At 50.2% G+C, this 19,166-nt stretch overlaps 2 protein-coding genes across 15 annotated transcripts in view; one reads left to right on the top strand and one right to left on the bottom strand.

Annotated features, from left to right (window-relative positions):
* Positions 1 to 5,690, top strand: part of LOC125154101 (transforming growth factor beta-1-induced transcript 1 protein) — a 15,179-nt gene extending 9,489 nt beyond the window's left edge. For 2 of the 11 annotated variants that reach the window (XM_047837830.1, XM_047837827.1), the window contains 5 exons: positions 193 to 264; positions 341 to 445; positions 1,292 to 1,456; positions 1,758 to 1,863; positions 2,106 to 2,534. In XM_047837830.1, coding sequence (XP_047693786.1) covers positions 193 to 264; positions 341 to 445; positions 1,292 to 1,456; positions 1,758 to 1,863; positions 2,106 to 2,395 — 738 coding nt within the window. In that variant the 3' untranslated portion in view covers positions 2,396 to 2,534. Of the gene's footprint in view, positions 1 to 192; positions 265 to 340; positions 446 to 1,291; positions 1,551 to 1,757; positions 1,864 to 2,105; positions 2,569 to 2,875; positions 3,012 to 3,257; positions 3,654 to 3,756; positions 4,220 to 5,001; positions 5,132 to 5,216 lie in introns of those variants that run through there. The other 9 variants (XM_047837834.1, XM_047837825.1, XM_047837826.1 and 6 more) reach the window with 9 other exon arrangements.
* On the bottom strand, positions 4,406 to 19,166 carry RUSF1 (RUS family member 1). 4 transcript variants are annotated; one of them, XM_047837835.1, is made up of 13 exons: positions 18,812 to 19,164; positions 18,479 to 18,593; positions 14,612 to 14,657; positions 12,947 to 12,979; positions 12,751 to 12,856; positions 10,185 to 10,286; positions 8,153 to 8,223; positions 7,889 to 8,073; positions 7,744 to 7,801; positions 7,307 to 7,377; positions 6,529 to 6,672; positions 6,344 to 6,421; positions 4,406 to 5,849 (listed from the first exon to the last, which is right to left on the bottom strand). In XM_047837835.1, the coding sequence occupies exons 1-13, from the start codon at positions 19,109 to 19,111 to the stop codon at positions 5,752 to 5,754; spliced, it is 1,407 nt and encodes a 468-aa protein (XP_047693791.1). In that variant the 5' UTR covers positions 19,112 to 19,164; the 3' UTR covers positions 4,406 to 5,751. The 4 variants fall into 4 exon arrangements, with proteins under 4 accessions (XP_047693791.1, XP_047693793.1, XP_047693792.1 ...); XM_047837837.1 differs by having other exon boundaries at positions 12,947 to 13,032; positions 18,812 to 18,959; XM_047837836.1 differs by lacking the exon at positions 10,185 to 10,286 and having other exon boundaries at positions 18,812 to 19,165.

The following is a 19,166-nucleotide window of genomic DNA, read 5'->3' as shown; positions in this document are numbered from 1 at the left end:
CACTAGGTTGGGGCCCGGGTTACTCTGGGTGCCTTGGAGGAGGTTGGGGCAGGGGGTTGGGTGGGAACCATCAAAAGAGCCCAGGACTGGTTAATCTTCAGCCTGAAACAAGGCTGAGGAATGTGTTGAGAAGGCTAATGAGGTCCAAAGATGTGCCCTGAACCCAAGTCTCCTCCCACTCCTGTCCCTCAGTCCATGTGCAGAACCAACAGAGGCACCGTTGGCGGCTACTTCCTCGCGGGACGAAGCATGGTGTGGTGGCCGGTGAGAGAGGCTGTGCCATGGAGTGGGAGGAGGCCTAGAGAAGCAGCCTGGTTCACCCCCACCTCTGGCCATCTAGGTCGGGGCCTCTCTCTTTGCCAGCAACATCGGCAGTGGCCACTTTGTGGGCCTCGCAGGGACCGGTGCTGCAAGCGGCTTGGCTGTGGCTGGATTTGAGTGGAATGTGAGACCCCCCCCCTTTTTTTGCCAATAACCCCCACCCCAGTGGGAGCCCCTGGAACTGTCACATCTGCTCCAAGCAGGGGGCATATAAGACTGGATGTGGGACTTCCCAGTAGTGGGGTGTGGTTGGGCTTTGAGTGAGGGTCGCACATCTTGCTTGGAGGCAGGGGAACGTTGGAGATGACCACTTTCAGGGCAGGGGTAGGTCTTGCTCCTGACTTGCTGTCTAAGCCTCGACCAGCTACTACCCTCTGTGGCCTTGAGTTACTCCTCTCTGAAGTGGGGTGAAGAGCCTTAAAGATAGTGAAGTCCTTACTCTGATGCTCTCTTGAATCTGTGGCCTGTGAGGATCTCTGGACCAAATTAAAGCCCCCTGCAGAAGTGGGAAGGAGACAAAGCTCTGGGACTGAGGCTTGTCTTTGAGGGTTGGGGAGACCAGGGCTTCCTGGAGGAGGAGGCCTCTAAGCAGAGTCTTGAGGGACAGAAAGTTTGGGTGGGTGAAGAGAAGAGGGGAAGTCGCCCTTCCTGGCAGAGGCTGAGATCAGGCTGAGGAGTCTATGGTTGGATTCATGTGCTGGGGGGTGGGGGGATAGGACCCATCTTAGGAAGAACTGGCCTGGGAGGATTGGCAGGGTTCTAGTTAAAGGCCCAAGAAGGTGTCAAGACCCTGTCCCTTAATGTCCAGGGCCCAGGGCCCAGGGACATCCTCTGCAGTTGTATCCTCTGAGCCCCCATTTGGACCTTTCCTTGGTGTAGCACATTCAGGAAGAGGTCTCTTAGACTCTAAGGGGAGGGCTAACTCAAGGAAGGATCTCAGTCATTCTCAGCTGTCATGCTGTGCCCGCAGGCGCTGTTCGTGGTGCTATTGCTCGGCTGGCTCTTCGCGCCCGTGTACCTGACTGCGGGTGTTATTACCATGCCACAGTACCTGCGCAAGCGCTTCGGAGGCCATCGTATTCGCCTCTACCTGTCAGTGCTCTCGCTTTTTCTGTACATCTTCACCAAGATTTCGGTGCGCACTCATGGAGGGGCCCTGGAAGGGCGGGATTCACGGAGTGGAGGTCTCTAGAAAGCCCTGGAAGGGGCGGGACCAAGGAAAAATCGCTGTAAGAACCATGATGGAGGTAGGGTCTGGAAGGAGTAGGCTTTGGGGCTGGGGCCACAATAGGTGGGACCTGGGAGGCCAGACCTTCGAAAAATGAGAGAACCTCTGAAGCGTGGCCACATAGGGTCATGGTCTGGAAAGGAGATAGACCTGGGTCCCTTGCCCTGGTTCCCAGGTCCTGACCTGTGCAATCACTCCTTCCCCCAAGGTGGACATGTTCTCCGGGGCAGTATTCATTCAACAGGCTCTGGGCTGGAACATCTATGCCTCCGTCATTGCCCTTCTGGGCATCACCATGATCTACACTGTGACAGGTTGCTGTGGCAGGGGCTTAGGGAAGGAATGGGCTGGGGAGATGTGCTGGGAGAATCACTGAAGCACATTAGGCTCACTAAGCCCTGCCTCCTGATGCCCGGGTACATGAGCCTGAAGAATGGGCTATTTCTTTGAAATTTGCTCTCCAGGAAGGGGCACAGTTTTCAAATTTGCACAAAGACACCATATGTACGCGGGGCAGCCTATTTGGGCTGTCTCCACTAACCCAGACCCTTTGCAGGAGGGCTGGCAGCGCTGATGTACACGGATACTCTGCAGACTTTCGTCATTCTTGGCGGGGCCTTCGTCCTCATGGGTTACGGTACGGAGCTCAACCAGTGGGGGAGGGGCACGGAGGTTGCAAGTTGCAGAGTTCTCCACCTGGGAGCAGAGGCAGCGCGTGTCTCCAGCATGTGGGTCCTAGGGAGGGCCTTGGCGTGGGCCCCAGATCCCCTGACAGCCTTGCCCTCACAGCCTTCCACGAGGTGGGCGGGTATTCGGGGCTTTTCGACAAATACTTGGGGGCAATGACGTCGCTGACGGTTTCTGAGGATCCGGCTGTGGGCAACATCTCGAGTTCCTGCTATCGACCTCGGCCCGACTCCTACCACCTGCTCCGGGACGCTGTGACAGGGGACTTGCCGTGGCCTGCACTGCTCCTGGGTCTTACCATCGTCTCAGGCTGGTACTGGTGCAGCGACCAGGTGCGGGGTCAGGGCTTTAGCCGGGAGCTAGGCCAGGGCAGAACCAGAACCGCTATGAGCAGGGCTGAGATGGGTGGAGCCAGAACACATCTGTGGGAGCCCCACTGCATGGTCTGAGGGGTCAGGAACTTGGCCAGGATGGAGTTAAACCAGTGCCACTGGGATCCAAAGAATTTGGGTCTGTAAGTGAAAGTGAATTGCCAGCAAGTGAATTGCTGAGCCTGAATTAGGGCAACCAGTTAAGGCAAAGCCTGAGGGGCAGGGAATCCAGGACTGGTCACAGATTGTTGAACGGACCTTGCCCCAGGTCATTGTGCAGCGCTGTCTGGCCGGGAAGAACCTGACTCACATCAAGGCGGGCTGCATACTGTGCGGCTACTTGAAGCTGATGCCCATGTTCCTCATGGTCATGCCAGGCATGATCAGCCGCATTCTTTATCCGGGTAACGTCTGCAACCCCACCCCCATCAAGTGTCCTGTGCCCCATCCAGCCCCTTTCTTGTTGCATGCATTCAAGTGCCTGTTTTCCATTTCTGTTACTGTCCTTTGATTTGGGAATCCAGTCACCCAGTCCCACCTCCCACGAGGGGTCCCATCTCTCTTCCACTAGGATCTCCCATCCCCACTTCAGGGATCCGAGTTCCCAGACAAGGTCCCGTTCTAGCCATGTCACGCTCTCTTGCCTGCAGATGAGGTGGCGTGCGTGGTGCCCGAGGTGTGTAAGCGTGTGTGCGGTACTGAGGTGGGCTGCTCCAACATTGCCTACCCGCGGCTGGTCGTGAAACTCATGCCCAATGGTGAGGGCAGGTGCACTGCGGAGATTGCCACTGGGAGGAGTGACCCCTTGCCAAGCCCGCACCCTCCTGGGGACACGTTGGTGGCCCTGGACTCACAGTTACAATTGGCCTGCAGGTTTGCGTGGACTCATGCTGGCGGTCATGCTGGCTGCGCTCATGTCCTCACTGGCCTCCATCTTTAACAGCAGCAGCACGCTTTTCACCATGGATATCTACATGCGCCTGCGGCCCCACGCAGGGGACCGTGAGCTGCTGCTAGTAGGACGGTGCGGCCTGGGTTTCCCCCAGGTCCTGCCCCACAAATCAGCCTTGGGGTGGGGGCAGAGAACACTCGGAGGATTGGGGGAGATGGGGGTCCTGGGTGTAATCTGCTGATGGCCACCCACTGCAGGCTCTGGGTGGTGTTTATTGTGGCTGTGTCAGTGGCCTGGCTACCCGTGGTGCAGGCAGCGCAGGGAGGGCAGCTCTTTGATTACATCCAGGCAGTGTCCAGCTACCTGGCGCCACCTGTGTCTGCTGTCTTTGTGCTGGCGCTCTTTGTGCCCCGTGTCAATGAGAAGGTAAGCCTATGTGTAGGTTGTTAGCTTGGGTCAGAACTGGGGACACCTGGAAGAGGCTGACATTCTCTCCCCTGGCAGGGTGCCTTCTGGGGACTGATTGGGGGCCTGTTTATGGGTCTGGCACGCCTTATTCCCGAGTTCTCCTTTGGCTCGGGCAGCTGTGTACGACCCTCCACATGCCCAGCACTCTTCTGCCGTGTGCACTACCTCTACTTTGCCATTGTGCTCTTCGTCTGCTCTGGCCTCCTCATCCTTGTAGTATCACTGTGCACAGCACCTATCCCACGCAAGCATGTAAGTGCCAACTTCTGGATGGGTACCAAACATGCACTCTGTGTGAGTGTATCCCTCTCTACCCCTAGTCTGCCAGTCCACTTCCAGGAATGCCCAGTGGGGAAGACCTGAATTTCTATGCTGAGGGTTCATTAAGGGTAGGCTGGGAGTCCAGTTGGAAGTTGCATTTGTAAAGCAAGAACAATGTTTTATTTAAATGACATTTATTTGAGGTGGTCTGGGGGGAGGTGGCTTGAAGACTGTCCCACAAAGTCCCTGGCATGGCCTGTGGAACTCAAAACACAGGATCTGACTGGTGGCTGAGAGGGGCAGAGTACCATTTTGAAGGCCCACAAAGAGTTTGGTCTTATGCTGTTGCGGGGCAGATGCCCCAGGGTAGGGTTGATTGGGGGCCAGGACAAAAGAGCTGGGCAGAAGGATAGGCCGGTAGAGAAGGGGGAAAGGCAGTAGGAGGAAACTATGTGGACAAATATCCACAGGAAGGTACAGTTAGCAGGACTAGAAGACCAGGGTCTAAAGTACTACAATTTGAATGTAGAGAGGGACCTGGGTTGATGAAGCAGGGGGTGAGCAGGGCCAAGAACTTGAAACACACAGTTGAAAGGCCTAGGTTTAGTATGAGCGCAAAGGGCAGCCATGGAAAGTTGGGTTTGAGTGAACGGAGTCTGGATTAAGTATACAGGCTGGACCAAGGGTGCTAAGGGGGTACCAGGTGGACAAGAGACTTCAGGGTCTGGGGTGGGGGAACAGCACTTTCACTTGGTCCCCACTCCCTTCCCCAGCTCCACCGCCTGGTTTTCAGTCTACGGCACAGCAAGGAGCAGCGGGAGGACCTGGATGCCGATGAGCTAGAAGGTTCAACTTCACCGCCTGTACAGAATGGGTGTCCTGAACATGCAGTGGAGATGGAGGGTAAGGCACTGCTTCAGGAGGCGGGGCTAAGGACTAGGGGAGCCAGGTTTCCTCAAACTAACTGTAGGGTGTCAATTTTCCCTAGAGCCCCAGTCCCCAACACCGGGCATGTTCCGCCGGTGCCTGCTCTGGTTCTGTGGAATGAGCAGGAGTGGGGCAGGTAGTCCCCCAGCACCTACCCAGGAGGAAGTGGCTGCAGCAGCCAGGCGGCTGGAGGACATCAGTGAGGACTCGAGTTGGGCCCGTGTGGTCAACTTCAATGCCCTGCTAATGATGGCCGTGGCCACGTTCCTCTGGGGCTTTTATGCCTGAGGCCAACCGTGTTGGACACCATGAGCCACTGCCAGGGCAGGGCTCAGCTTCACAATGAATGGGAGTGGGGAGCCTGCAGTGGTGAGAAGGGAGTAGGGCAGGGAGAGGGAGGGGGAAGGCCCTGGTTCCCTTTCTCTCCACTGCCAGGGGCCCAGTCTACCTGACTGGCAGTCATAGCCCACGAGGCCTTGGCCAAACTGCCACAGCAGTTCCCCTAAGCAAAAATAAAGCTGCTGTTCCCACATTGTGCTGTGGCCAAAGTGTGCTTGCTTCAGGCTCCTGTCCTGAGACCTGGGTGGGCCTCCACCTCACAAGACCTTCTTTTCTGGAGACAGAAGCCATGTGGCTCTCCACTCATCCACCTCTAGCTGGTGCTTCTCAGTCTTCCAGCCTGCATCCTGCAGTCCTGGGGAGAGGTCATAAGGGTGCTGCTGGGACTGCTGGAGAGAAGACTCCAGGCTGACCCGGGGGAGAGTGGTAAGGAGTGGCACAAGCCAGGTACATGCTCTGTGCACTGCCCAGGCTCTACCAGCCTCTGCAGGGTAGTTTCTGGCACAAAACGGGGCTAAAACCTCATCTGGCTGCAGCATGAAGTCACTGAGTTAGTATATGGAAAAATGCTGGAATGGAGTAGGTGCTAAATGAAAGATCATCATCATTTGTGAGCCTCCCCCCAGTTCTTCAATGCCAATTGGGATTACACAAACTGCTAACATGACACAGCCTCTGGGACCATTCTACCTCCCTATCCTATTGACGGGGAAATGAGGTCCAGACTTAAGATCACAGAGAGAATCCAGGTCCTCCACCTCAAAGCTAGAGGTGTGGGGATAGCGTTAGGCAGAGCCTCTGGGGAGGAAGCCTCAGAAGCCAAGGAGCCATGGGGCTTAAAAATGTTACCTTTCAAGAACTTTGGGAATAGCTTGTCCAACACTTGGTGTGTGTCCCTGACGATGACCCAGTTGTCTTTCTCAGGACCTGGAGGGGGGTGCAGACCCAGAAGTTCTCAGGTCCCCAAGTGGAAGAGTCCTTCCTCTCTCTATGCCTCTTTGAGCCAGCAACAGTCTACACTGTGAGGTGCTTACCTGCCCGTACTTGGTTCCTCAGTTCCTCCAGCCCTCTTGGGAGGGGCCCATCTCCCTGCAGGGCTTCAAGCACCAGCGCGTGTGTAGCAGCCCTTAGGATGGTTTCAGGGCCTGCCATCTGGCTCAAAACGACTTGCACCTGGTCTGGAGAAACCCAAGACAGACTGGTGCTAGGGAAGGGCCACCTCCCAAAACATTCTCAAACTAACCACCTTGCTTCATCCTTGTCTGCCCTGAGGCCTTGGCCTGCATGGATGGAGGCTATCTTTCACCCTTTTCTCTTCCAACTTCTCTCCTGTTGTTCCCAATGTCTGGCCAAACTGAAATGCCCAATTTCCAAATACAACTTTATAGCAGCTCACGAGGTGGGTTTATTTTGCATGTCCAACAAGAAGAAGCATCTTTTAGCACACAACCAGCTGACCAGTAAACTCCAATACTTGTTTCCTCAACAGGTGACTCCGGATGGGAGAGAATAGTTCTCCAGGGGTAACCAAAGGTCATAATCTTATTTGAGTATGTTGCAATCTACAAAGTGCTTTACTTAATTGCCTTTCTCATAAAAACACACAGGCAAGTAAGGCAAGTACACAGGGACAAAGTGCATTTCATTGAGGCTTGCAGCTATAGTTTGAATTCACTAAGTTTTAGTCTAGAGCTCCCTCCAGGATACCAGGCAGCCTCTAAACTGTTCAGGGCTTGAGGCTCTGGAGCTGGTGGAATGAGAAGTTGACCTCAGAAGGGTGAATCTAATTCTGGAAGAGCACGGCACACTTACTTTGTGACAGGTCCCAGCGAAGGAGGTAGGGCTCTTGGTGTCCCTCAACCAGCTGTTGCAGGTCAAAAACACTGAGGGAAAGAAGAGAGTGAAGGGTGGGAGGAGGAGAAAGAAAAGCAGGAGTAACCATCCAGTCAACTGAACTGTCCTTACCTCATCTGTCCTTCACCTACTTCCCATCTCTCAGCCGTTACCCACGTACCCCATATCTATCTTTTTCTTCCTGCATCTAACAAATATATCCCTTGTATTTGCTGTTACAACCCTGCTCCCCTCAAGCATCCATGCTGACCCCAAGTCTGCTCAGTAGAAATAAAGAAACTAGAATAGAGAGGTGAGGCCCAATCAGGGGAGGCCAGAGTGTAACTGTAATAAAGAGCATGTGCGGGGAGGGTGGGAGGGCAGTACTGATGGGTGGGAGACACTGAGCCACTTACCTGGAGGTCAAGCGGTGTAGGGGGACCCCCAGGGATAGAGACTGAGATGGCCAAAAACCTGTGGGAAGCTGGATGTCAGGAGTCAGGATGCCCAGACAGGGGGAGAGACTGGGAGACAGTACTTGAGACTAAGGGGGTGGATCACCTGTCCACAGTGGCTCCATCTGATTAGCTGAAGTGGGGCCAAGTACCTCTCCCCTCTGAAGGAAGTGCTTCAGGACCAGCCGGAGTCGGCCTTCATTCAAGGTCTCTATGACAAGGGCTCGGACTGCCCGGTAATTGGCGTAGATGTGAAGGGCAGTGAGGAAGAAGAAACAACCAAGGCTGAAGCTGGGGTGAGAGAGTGAGGTGGTCAACAGGGGCAGAGACCCAGCTGGGCACCTCTTCCCTGCCCTTGATCCCGGCTTACCCAGGGCAATCTGACACGAGGGGAAGCATCAAGAGACTGACCAGGAGCCCTGCCAGGTTTACCAGTGTCTCCTAGAAAAAGGCAGAGGGGTTGGAAATTAGAGGTCTTCCTTCCAGGCCAGGCTGCATATCCTTGAGTACCTTTCATCACATTCCTCCCTGCTCCAGAACATCCCAGGGCTCCCTACACTGATGAGGGTGCCTTAGTAAGTTTTTAATGTTTTTGTTGAGTGGGTTGTCATTTAAGATACGAGATGCTTCTCTGTCCAGGTACATACAATATCCTTGGAACAGGTCTTCTTTGTTTTGCAAGAGTCACCAGAGTAGTCCTACGCTTAGGCAACTGAATGTCCACAGAATAGGGAAGTACTTGTATTTGGTGGCTTAAAAAGATTGATCCCCCTCAGACCCTTGGTATGCAAAAACTGGGAGGCACATCTGCAAAAGGGTCAAGGAACCATCCAGGAAGGCTCAAGATCCAAACCTCTTCTCTTGAGAATCAATGTTACTAGAACCCTCTGCTGGCTTGAGATAGTCTGACTGAGCTCACCCAAGGGTGACAAACATCTGCCCTTAAGTCATCATGAGGGAGGAAGAGTCTGGTTTGGTGGCCCTGACTAGTGGGGTCCAAGGGAGAGTTGGTCTTGAAGCTGGGAGAGCTCTTCTTACCCAGGTCTCCTGGCAAGGGGGCAGGCTGTGGAAATAAGGCAGTGGTTGTCATGGTAAATAAGAGATGAGACCTTGGTTGCACAGGAGCAGGAAGACCTCTTCTCCATCAGGTGGGAACAGTCATTTCCAGTGGCCACATCAAGTGGCAATAAAGCAACATCAGCAGAAAGCAGGGGCCTGCTACAGGGCTGAACACATGTCCTGAGTTGCCCCTGAGATGTGTTCCTGCCTCTGCAGACTGAGGAAGCCCTGGGACTTGGAAAATACAGCTTGGGGACATGGGGAGAGCTGGGGGTTCGAAAGAGAGCAGGTGAGAGACAGCAGACATGAAGCTGGGAGATCCTAAAGTGCAGGACACGGGTTATACTTATTTCTCTCTTCCTAACAACCTATGGAAGAGACAGCAGGGAAGAATTGGTTCAACCATTTCCTGAGAGAAGGGATGTGCCCAAAGGTACCCAGGGTCATTGAACCTCTGACTTATTTCCTCTTTAGAAGCCAATGAGTACCTCCTGTATGAGGCCACTGTTAAGTATTTAATGAGTTCATATAAATGACATACTTGGCACATGGTTAGTGCTTAATAAATATTAGCTCGTGTTAATATTTTTAGTTGTGTTAATATTATTGAAAGGAGTTAGTTTTAAATTTAAAAATTTTCTATTTAGAAACTGAGCAAAACAATTTAAGAGAAGGACAGAAAGTAGTACTGGAGAGAACAGAGGTTTCTAAATTGCTTCACTGTCAAAGAAAACTGTGTCACACTTCTAACCTGGGCCTCACTTTCCTCTTCTGTAAAACAGAGATAATAATAGTATCTGCCTCATGGGGTTGTGTGAGAATTAAACAGTGCAATGCACATAAGCACTTAGCACAGGGGTTTGGGGGGATCCAATACCCGTTGAATTCAGCCTTAGGGGTGTCCCCACCTCTACTTGAGGGTGCTCTGGTCTGATGAAGGGCTGGACCAGAAAGGCCTACAATACTGTCAAGTGGAGACCCCTGGCCAATGACCCCAGCCATCTCATATGCTGAGCACTTTTTGACTTGCCAAGTGCTTTAACATATGGGACACATGACCAGACATCCTCCTCTCAGTTTGGGACTATGGCCTAGAGAGGGTGAAGGTCAGGGCAAGGGCCCACTCTTGGCCACACAGGGAGAAAGGAGGGGCTGAGATGATCAGCTTGGGCTTTTTGCCACTAGAACTCACTCCATCAATTTGAGTCAAGAGCAGGGACTTCTTCCTGTGTCTCCCCTATCTACCCTCAGGAGCGCTTAGGTACATCTCTCCACTTTCCCAAATAATGGCCTAACCTGCCTCCCCGCTCCAACTCCCCCCAACCCCAATTCCAGCTGCTCACCTGACTGCTATCCTTGGCTGACACATCAGCCATGTTGTTTCTCCGGGCCTGGTGCATGGTCAGGGCAGCCCGAGTGGCCCCACCAGCCACACTCACAATGCACTAGGCGGGAAAAGGGAGAGTGAAGGTCAGAATGGCCATGTGTTATGGCAACATAGGCACCTCTATGGCTGAGCTGAGTAAATGACCCAAACCAGTTTGAGAAAACCAGGCACCAGGTGACCAAACAGCAAAATTTTGAATGCTGTCCTTAGTGTCTTGTTCTCATCCCCATACTTCCACTAGGTCCCCCTCCCCTCTTATTCCTGGAGAAAACTAAAGCTCTGCCTGCCATATCGCCCTATGACCCAGTCCCAAGGAACTCCATTTCGTTCCCCAAGGTGGAGGCCCACAGACTGTTCTTAGCTCAGAACTTCCCCAGCCTGCAACTCCTACTTTGGCTGCACCCACCCCTCTGCTAAGCTCCCAGGCCCAGTCTGGTTTCCAACTTTGTGCTTACATTCTGCCTATAACAAATTCCTCTCCTCCTGTCCCAGAGGAGGACTAGTCAAGTCTTCCAGGCCAGTTCAAAACCCACAATGATGGTCCTGACCTCCCAGTGTACCTGGACCTCAATCCCTGAGATCTAAGATGGTAGAAATCATCAGTGAGGGTCACTGATCACTGTCATCCATCTCATTATTTATCAAATCTCTTTTAGATGCCAGACACAGATATAGTGCTGTGACATAACTTAGATATAACCCTTGTTCTCATGAAATCTACAAATCAATAGACAATAAATAAACAAGTTGTCGTGCAGGCAGAAGAAATGTTCAAAGGTAAGAGGAATGTGGTACAAATTGAGGCTGGAGTGACCTGATCACGTGGAATCTTGCAAACCTTGTTAAAGTCTTTATCCTAGGACCCACCAGTCAGGGAAGTGAACTTATTGGATTTCCATTCTTAAAAGGATTATGGGCTGCTCTAAGAAGTAACTGAAGAGAGGCAGAATGGAAGCAGGGAGACTACCTAGGAAGCAACCATGCTTTTCCAGCAATAAGGAACCACCAGGTGACGCACAGGTGGAGTCAATGGGTTAGAGAGATTTAGGAAGGAAAAATAACAGAACTAAATAGAGGTTTAGCTGAGGGGGATAGTGGGCCAGGAAGACAGGCATGGATGACAACCAGCCTTCTGGATGGTGTACCTGGGGGACAGAGGTATTAGTCACGGAGACCAGAACTCTAGAAAGGGTGGGGGTGGTCAGGGAAAGTTCATGGCCCTATTCTACTCCTTTATTTGACAGATGAAGAGACTGAGGCCTTAAGGGCAGAATATAATACCTAACTTGAAACAGATGGCAGAGCTTGCAATCGTTGGTTCACAGCTGCAAGCAATGGTTTTCTCTGGTGTTTCCTGTTCTGGGGTTGGAGGGGGTGCTCAGGGCAGCATGCCTGGGCCAGTTACTGGTACCTGGGCTAAATGTACTCCACACAAAGAACTGCTGTATCTGAAATGTCACCATGGAGAAGCACTGCTCTAAAGTGATTGTGAACAGATAGGTACGCTTTTGAGATGGATCTTAACATGTCTTCTTGAGTCACTGCTCTGTGCCAGGTACTTAACCTTTGGTGAAGACAGGCTAAGCTCTTACTGAACTTTGCTATGCTCCAGTTTTCTCATTTGGATGCAGCCAACCTGAAGGAATTGTAAGGGTGAGCAGCTTGGCAGAGGAAGAGCTCACATTCACCCCATGTCACCCTCCAGCCTTACCATTCACTTTGTGTTGTCTTGCCACTGAACCATGACCCACACTATTCCTTCTGCTCAAAAACATCCACTGTTTACCTTAAACCCATTCTTCAGGACCCAGGCCCAGGAAAGGTCTTCCTGCATCTCTTGACTAGGCCAGAACTTCTGCTCAACCCTCTTGCAGCCCCCTACACTTCTCATCTGGAATACCTGTAGCTATAATTCTATAAATAGTTGTTTAATTATGTGCAGCTTTCTTCAAAGAAGATATGGGAGGGCCCTGGGGCGCCAGGGTGGCTCAGTCAGTTAAGCGTCTGACTTCGGCTCAGGTCATGATCTTGCAGTTTGTGAGTTCAAGCCCCAGGTTGGGCTCTGTGCTGACAGTGCGGAGCCTGGAGTCTGCTTCCCCTTCCCTGTTCGGGCTGTCTCTCTCAAAAATAAATAAAAATTAAAAAAAAAAAGGGGGGGGGGGAGGTCCTATATTCCATGCCAAACATGCAGTACATACTCAATAAATATTTTACTGAAAGAATGAAAGAGCCTGGGAGCTGATCCCAAGATGTTGACACTGGACCACACTTTCTATCTTTCAGCTCAGAGCTCCCTCACCAATCCTGTGGCTTCAGACACTGTCTTAGAATATGTGAGGCACTAGAAGCTACCTGGCTGGAGTATCAGAAAATGTGGTTGAGTCCGAGTAGAAAACTCTGAACTTTTCCACTTTTCCACAAGTGTTTTGAACACAGGGCCCAGGCTGGGCTCACCTGTGGGCCCACAGTAAGCCCACACATCACCACCAAGGGAGGTATACGGGTGCCCCAGAGGTGGGTACCTTGGCCAGGTTGCTGGTACAGATGGTAATGGTGAAAAAGATTGGATAAATGGGAGCCATAATCTCGAGGAACATAGCTACATCGTTGAGGATATCAGCAAAAAGCCTGGGGGGAAAGGATCAGAGGTTAGAGATCAGAGGTAAGAGACCTTCACAATAGAAGACTTCCCTCCCTTCGGTCTCAGCCCCTCCTTACCTCCATTGCTTGGCATTGCAGTCCAGTTTACTCCTGTTGGGGAGGAGAGGTTGGTTTGCAATTTGGATATAAGGAGAAAACACATCCTGTGGGCAATGCAGGCCATCCTTAGTCTGAGGTAAGGTCTGAAGGCTCAGCAAAATCCATACCCCAGGCAGACATCTATCCCAACACCCTATCACTGCTGCCTGAAATACCATTAGCTGGGAGGATCTTCAGTGGTCACTTAGTGTTGCCCCTTTACTAACACATGATACATCTAGGAAAAAAACTGATTTGTCTTGTGGTTGCTCCTCACCCTCTGCCCCTCCTGTAAGAGGTCATCCCTGGGTCCCTCTTCCATCTCCCTGCCCCCCCCTCCACCCCACCCCATCTTCTTCCCACATGGTCAAGGGTACCCAGCAAGAAGTCCACATAGTTTGGACTGGTAAACAACTACATTTAGTGTAACTCCTGCTCAGAGAAGGGACATGACTTCCCTCAGATCACATGGAAAGCGGGATCCAAGAGAAAAAAAAAAAAAAAAGAAAAAGGCCAAGAGAAAGAGGCAGGCTCTGACATCCAGGCCTAGGACATTTCTATCACATGAGAGGATGGATACCTCTTCTGCCAGGCAGAGGGACTCCTGGCCCGTGCACAAACACTCTTCTCCAAGAGTCCAGTGGCAGGGGATGTTGCAGCCCTCAGACCAGCTCAGAATTTAGCCCTGTTCTTACTTTGAAATCTGGAAGGAAAGGGAACACTCCTAGGTGGGGTATGGGACACACAAGAGGAACTCCTGAGGGAATAAATGGCAAAGGCAGGACTAAAACCGTGGGCCTCGTCTATGGCTCTGCCCAATAAAGCAGCTTGATGCTATTAGTTATAAGCTGTGCGACTTGGGCAAGTGACTTCCCTTTTTAGGTCTGCTTTGCATCTGTAAAATGTACATATTCAATCCTCTCTACAAAGCTGTTCTAAGGACTAGAGATGATATATACAGAGCTTGTGAGGCATGGAGCTGTTAACAGCAGCTAGTGTTTTCTGAGCACTTACTATGTGCCACAATATGGTATGCACTTTGCATAAGTTATCTCACTGAACAAATTGTAGGTATTGTCTGCCTATGATTATTGGCAGATAATAAATCACTCCTACGGTTGCCCAATACTGGCTTGAGGAGGAAGCAGGCAGCATAAGATCCTTAAACTCTTCTAGATAAATGGGAAGTCTGACTCGATGTGGGACAAGGATCTTGATTACTTGCCCAAGTCCACTCCCTACCAGGCTCAACAAAATCCAGTCAGGTATCTGAGCCACCAAAGTAGCTTCTGAAGTAAAATCATTCCTTTTGAATTAAGCACTATCCTGTTCAGGCTTCTCTTTCAACAAGCAGAGGACATTTAGAGCCTTGTGGCTGTATTTTTCCATGATGGGCAGCAGAGTGGCATATCAGTGCTCATGAAGGCAGATCTGATCATAGCAATGGCTCTGTGGCTTCACTGCTAGGGTGATTCCCCTGGACTGGATACTCATGAAGGGCTCCTTTGCTCTGATAAAGTAATTCCTAAATCTCCCCTCCCCTTGAGACTGGCAGGAGAAAGGCGGAGCTGAAAATACAGCCAGGGATGAGACAGACATGACCCCTGCCTGGGGAGAGTGGCCAGATCAGGAAGACAAACTCACCCTTTCCACCAGGCAAAGATGATGCGGCCCAACATGCCAGTTGAATCTGGGGGAGAGAAGCACTGGTAAGGAACAAGGGAGAGCCTTGGGGGCTGTTGAGCCTGGCAGACCCTGGCACTGAAACAGATGATTCACCTTGGGTCACTGCTCTAGGAGCTCAGTTTGGTACAATAAATATTGGATCGACAGAGCTGTATGATGGGGTCAGAAGTGTCTAGACTTAGTAGTTCCTGAGTATGTACCCAAGAGAACTATGCACCCATGCATGCCAAGACACGGACCAGAAACATTCTTTGCATAAACGGCAAAAAACTGGGAATAACACAAATGCTCACTGACAGCAGAATACACAGATTCTAGTACATTCCCTCAGTGGCACAGTAGACAGCAGGGAAAATCTAATGCACAACTACTCATATCAAAATGGAGGAATCCTAGTAATATAATCTTGAATGAAAAAGTAAGCCATGAAAACTACATAGAACAAAATACACTTTTCATAAGGCTTTAAAACTGAGCAATACAGTATTTTGGTATATATATCTATATGGAACACCTATTAAAAAAAAAAAAAAAAAAGGAAAAGCAAGAAATCCTGTGTGGAAAGTTGAGAGGTTATTGTTGATATTCTAGTTCTTAGGTTGGACAATAGGTTCACAGGTGAGTTTTAATTTAAATTTTAATTGATACTCATTAGAGTATAAATTTTAAAAACGGGACTTGAACTGCAGGTTGATGACAAAGAGCTGGGGGCATGGGGTAGAGGGAGAGGCTTCCTCAGGCTAAAGAGAGTCAGAGAAGTCTCTAGAATCAGCCAGACCTTCATTTGAACAATAAATGCTTACTGGCTACTTACTTGCTGCCAGACACTATGTGAGATAAGGGGAATACCAGTGACTCAGAAGGTCATGGTTCTGGACTCAAAATCCAGTGTAAAAGGAAAACAATCAGTATGAAAAACATTGATTTAGACCAAGGATCAGTTAACTGTGGTCTGTAGTCTTCTACTCCCTGTTTTATAAAGTTTTATTGGAACATAGCTGTGACCACTCATTTACAGACCGTCTATGGCTGTTTTTGTGACATGTAGCAGAATTATTTGCTGTGACTGAAACTATAGAGCTTACAATGTGTAAAATATTTATCATCGCATCCTTTACAGCGTTTGCCAACCCCTGATTTACACCCTTTATACTGAGAGTAGCACTCAGTAAGTTCAGGAGGGGGATCACAAAGGACTGTTTTAGAACCAAACAATTGGGAAGGCCTCATACAGTGGACAGAGGACTCTTACCTTGTTTGAAATTGAAGGCATGGACCCTTAAGTGGCAAATGCAAGGAGAAGAGAAACTAAGCTGTGAGGGGGGTTGGAAGTCTCCTACAACATATAAAGGTGGGGACCATAAGATGGCCTTCCCCATTCTCCACTGGAAAAGACGTACTCACCTCTTGCCACAACCTCTATCCTTCGGCAGTGAGGCCTTCTATCTAGACATCTTTATCCAACCCTGGGCTTGAGGAACACCACTAAACACTCTGGTGGGCACCTGAAATCCCTACTGCTTTCAACCTTCACAACAATCCTATGAGCTTCCAAGAGAGCACTCCCTTTCACAGATGAAGCAACTGAAGCTCCAGGAAGATAGTCAATAAAAACGGGACATTTTACAAGAAAATCTGCATTTCCTGCTTTTTTTGGAAGAACCTGAAGACATGGCAATACTGAGCCTGCCTTCCCTTACTACTGCAACTGGCTGGGGCTAAGCAGTGGCTACCTCAGAGGAGGCATGTGTACAACACATTTCTCATCAGGCCTGCTCTGCTCCTACATTTCTGTCCCCTGTGTGTCCCTGGAAATAATACCCACCAGGTGGCTTTACAGGCTTCCTCCATCACTTATCTTACCCTCTTCCTTTCAAGTATATTTTATTCTCCACAAAATTTTTATTGTTCTACTTAAGATTCTTGTATTGGATCAACTTAGTGACTTTGAACATGCTCAGATTATTTTTACTTGTTGAGGGAGCTCACTGGGCCAGACTCTCTTTTTCTTCCTTCTGACTGCACACTCACATCCCAATGAGGTGTATGTCCTGCATACAAGGGCCACTAGGTAGAAAGGGGGCGTATTCTACCTTTCATCAACAGTCTGCAAGGCCCTTGTCAGAATCTGGAAGTTGGCACTAGGATGTAATAATGACACATACCTTCCTATTATCTCAAAGTCAACACTGTCCACTAGACTAGGAAACTTAATTCCTACTTGCCTCAGTTACAATTAGTTGAGCTGTATGATCTAGAAATTTTTGAGCAGCAGTAAGGGATCAGCTGTCTACAAATTGTACAAGGCTCCACTCTCAATCCCACTGGCAAAAGTCAGTGGTAGTTAAGAGTGGGACACAGGAGTCCATTGGTGTGGGTCCAAATCCTGGCGCTACATTAACTTAGGCCAAGTGGCTAAACCTCTCTGTGCTTCAGTTTAATGAAAGCTTGTTTTGATACCAACAGCAGGCTTTAAAAAGTGGATATTTCTGCATATCTTAAAGTGATCTCATTTTTTTTTTTTTTTAGTAACTTTAAGACATACATAGGCAACATGTTGGCGAAAAGAGTAGGGTACTTAGAAATGACATGAAAACATCAACTACTGAATTCCAAACACCCAGCCTATAGCAGAGCAACAGAAAATGTCCAAATTAAGGACACACTCTGGTTCAAATCCACGTCCTATAAGTTACTGGCTGTGACCCTAGCCAAGTTACTTTTTTCGTGCCTTAGTTTATCTGTAAAATGGGGATAATGACAATACCTATCTCAGAGCTACTGCAAAGTCAGTACACTTAATGACGCAAATAATAAACACTGTGTCAACTATTATTATTAAAAGAAGAGGTAGCTACAACAAGCCACAGATCACCACTTCTCCACTATCAGAGAAAGGGCTTCTTTCAAGAGGTGACTCACATTTGGCCAGTTTGCTCAGTCTTAATGGTAAGGATGCAAGCATGGGCTTCCTGATCCTCTAAAAGATCCATGGAGGCTCACTAGAGATGTGGCCAGGCTCATGCTGAAAAAGGGCCTTCCCTTGGGTCTGATTTAAGTTCCCACTGGGAATAGTAATAAAAGACAAGGGACAGTGGAGACAGCCACAAATCCTTTTCTTCAACTCTTCATGCTCTCTAGGTGGCATGGTACCAAACCATATGCTTTACTTTTCATTAATGGTTTTTAAAAATGCTGTACACATCCAACAGATAGTTATAATAATTATACCATCATCTAGTATTCCAAGAGTTTCCAAAATGCCTTTCATTCTTCCCATAACCTCCTCTTTCCTACTCAGGACTATTACAAAATTGTTTTTTTTTTCTAGAACAAATTTCCCACACTTCTGGAAGCTGTTGGTTTTATTCAATAACCATAGTCTTATGCAGCTCTACACAAAGACTAGGGGTAAAGGAGGGGAAAGATTAATTTAGCGATTCAAGCTCCAGGTGATTTACGGACTCTGAACAATATGTATAGGGAACTGAGTGTGGCTGCAAAGCTGGTGCTCAGGATGAGAGCATTCTGGTGGTGGGCGACTAATTATCATTGAATAAAGCAATAAAAATATTTATAATTAACCCAGCTCAATTTTGTTTTTTAACAGGGCACAAGGCACTGTTCTAGGAACTGGGGAGAGTTGGCTCCCAGATCCAATCAGGCACGAGTCCGGAAATAATACACATCACAGCCCAGTACTAGAGGCCAGACCACTGGGATGGGGGAAGGGAGGGGCTGGGCTTCCCAGTCAGGGCAAAAAGAGGCCAGAGAGGTGGCAAGGCTGACAGCAGTGACAGGCGAGGCCCCAGGGGCCCAGCTCACCTTTCACCAACCAGGTGGCAGTGGCAGCTGAAACAGAAGCTTTTGCGTTCCCCACCCCTATGCCCAGCAAGACTGCGTGGGTGGCGAGGGAGCCTGAGAGGCTGGAAGCAAAGGCCTGGAGAAGAAAAAAAGGTGCGATGAGGAGTGTGCGCAGGAGCACGATGGCCTAAATTCTATTTATCATCAGCTCTTCCAGATGTGTGAACTGGAACTTGTCACAGTCCCGCTCTCGGCCTCAGTCTCCAATCTCTAAATGGGGAGACAGAGGTGGCCCGCATTGCCTCCCTCACCCGTGGATATAGGCTCCCCCCGACCCCAGTCGGCCGGGCTGACCTGCACGGAATCCCATAACTGGTAGGGCAGATAGTCCGGGCTGACGCTATCGGGGAAGCCCTGCGGCAGGAACACGGCTATGAGGCTGGAGAGAGGTGGTGAAGCAGTGCCGAGAGCACCCCCTGCGCCGCCAGCTAGTCTTTGGGGTTTCACTGTAAAGGCCCCGGAGAAATCCCACCAGCGCCACCCCCAGGCTTCCCACTGCAGACTCCCGTCGGCGGCGGCGAAACAGCCCCGCGCCGCCCCGGAACCGAACTGTTCACAGCACAGTGGGCGATTAAGATTCGTGGCGTCAGCCATCTCGCAGCTCTTCCTTCAGGCCCGCTAGACAGGAAACGTGGCGGGACTACATTTC

The sequence above is a fragment of the Prionailurus viverrinus genome, chromosome E3 (assembly GCF_022837055.1).
Source record: "Prionailurus viverrinus isolate Anna chromosome E3, UM_Priviv_1.0, whole genome shotgun sequence".
Taxonomy (NCBI): Eukaryota; Metazoa; Chordata; class Mammalia; order Carnivora; family Felidae; genus Prionailurus; species Prionailurus viverrinus.
This window is presented reverse-complemented; position numbering and strand designations above follow the sequence as displayed.